Below are 2,093 nucleotides of genomic sequence, written 5' to 3'. Positions count from 1 at the left end.
TTAATTCAGTTATAGGAGTGTGTCCATTCAACTCTGTCTTATTCTTCACTAATGTGAGACACTAACCTGTGATAATGCATCTATTTGAGTTGGAACTTTTTTCACAACTGAAGATTTCAATAGATTATAAGTTAAGTTTGTGTTACAACGATTAGGTCATCAAATATTTGCAAGATATTATAAGAGAAACATGTTTCAAAGATCGGATGAAGTTTAACGAAGAAAGATCAACATAATTAGTACATGGACCACATACACTCTAGTTTGTCACAATTTCGACAAAATTTAGTAGCCCGTCTATTTTTCAAAAGACTATCATGTACACGATGTACTCCTTCGTACGAGTATTAAATAACGAAAAAATAAAAAAATAAACATACATCATCATAAGAGATAGCTGGTTTTACATTTATTAATATAAAACTGAAACAGTTTCATACTAGAATTATTTAAAACTGAAAATAATCGAACTTTTAATCCTCATCCTTCATCGATCTACATCGTTAATCTTCCAAAGATTACATTTTTCAATTCATCCGAACTCCATATCTCCGTTGGAACGTTAGAAATCAAAACATCTTGAATCATTAGCTCTCCTATTGTAGAAATTGTAGCATGTTGAACTTGCAAATTAAGCTCCTTAAACAAATCCATTAATCTTGCGGAAGGGTGATTAATATTCTCACATTGAACCCTAATCATAGCCTCACTACCCAAAATCCTAACATTAACTTCCGTTGGAATTGTCGCAGTCATTTCTTTACGGTAATTTTCACTAGGCACGTTAATCATTTTCATGTTTTTTAAAAGCGTACTCGTGCAATTGTCACTATTACTAGTACACTCCTTCTTTGTTTGAAGTTTTGACTCTAAGCTTTCTACTTTACTTTTTAATTCATTGATATATGCCACGGCGTCACCTAATAGTGACGCCTTGTCCATTTTGGACACATATGGGACAACGGACCGTAGGGCATAAAATCGACTATTCATTTTGTCTCTCCTTTGTCTCTCCGCCTCCACATGATTGACTGTGACAGGGAGAGTCCCACTACGACGTCTCCCTCTTCTCTTCGCCGTTTTCTCAGGAATCAGGAGCCTGTCTGAGTCACACGTCTCTGATAGGCTCAAATGACTCTGTAGGTCACAATTATTGACAAAATTAGGCCGAGTGTAGCCCATATCGGGAACACTCAACGACCCAAAAAGATTATTAACTTGCTGAACCAAATCCCAATTCTCATAGATCGAGTCAACAGAACCCAGCTCGAGAACACCATTGGACACAGGTATAATAACAAGAGTCTCAAGCCCATGTGAACCGGCTTCTTTCACGCGGTCACAATTATACGAGGCTAGTGAACCCGGTCCACTTAACCAAACTAAGGCCCCAGTAGCGTAAGCCTTAGCAAGTACACCACCTTGTTTTATAGGGTGTGCCCTAGTAGGTGAAGACATGTAAAACCATTCCACATCGGTCACCATGTCATCCATTGAAGAACCTTCTTCGTCGAAGATAATCGGCTTCTTAGTGGGCTTGGTAGATGGGCTTTGGAAGGCGTGGAAATGACCCTCAGCCCAAATTAAGCTAAGAGTTTCGGTATTGTTGTTGATGTTGTGAGTTGTTTGCCATAAAATGGCGTAATTCCACCAAAATGGTTGAGTTTGAAGTAAGAATTGTAAATTTGATAGTAATATTGATGGGAATTGGAATTCTTGGGGTTTTGGGGCCTTGGATGATGATGAAGTTGAGGATGAAATTGTGAAATTCTCGTCCATTTATTTTTAGATTTTCTTGAGCTAGTGGGATACTAAAAAAAGGGGAATTCTAATTTCTAAGTAAGGGATTAAAGGGAAATTTTTGCTAATTTGAGGGAAGTTGAGGATGTTGCTAATTTGAGTAAAAGGTGAATGTAGGGTGGTTATATATACATCAGAACCCTACGATAAGGACTCGAACTTTAACAAGTTCTTGCTTTGAGGACCTGCCTGATTTTTAATTTAGAGGACTCAAAGATTTTATCTTGCTTATTTAACTAAAATAGGCGTTTATATCAATAATTTTATTAAAATGTATTTATGTGATCGAACAA

General features: G+C 36.9%; 1 protein-coding gene across 1 annotated transcript; it reads right to left on the bottom strand.

The window, feature by feature from the left end:
- Window positions 1-260: 260 nt before the first annotated feature.
- LOC141658521 (transcription factor bHLH14-like) lies at window positions 261-1,857 on the bottom strand. Its single transcript, XM_074465456.1, has one exon. It carries the CDS (start codon window positions 1,777-1,779, stop codon window positions 496-498), a length of 1,284 nt encoding a protein of 427 aa, XP_074321557.1. The 5' UTR covers window positions 1,780-1,857; the 3' UTR covers window positions 261-495.
- Window positions 1,858-2,093: the final 236 nt, after the last annotated feature.

Source organism: Silene latifolia, chromosome 6, assembly GCF_048544455.1.
Source record: "Silene latifolia isolate original U9 population chromosome 6, ASM4854445v1, whole genome shotgun sequence".
In the NCBI taxonomy this organism is placed as follows: Eukaryota; Viridiplantae; Streptophyta; class Magnoliopsida; order Caryophyllales; family Caryophyllaceae; genus Silene; species Silene latifolia.
The sequence above is the reverse complement of the archived record's forward strand: the minus strand, read 5'-3'. Positions and strand labels throughout refer to the sequence as shown.

Coding starts and splice junctions, on each gene's coding strand:
- LOC141658521 (XM_074465456.1), bottom strand. CDS start 1,779: ATGGACGAGAATTTCACAATTTCATCCTCAACTTCATCATCATCCAAG.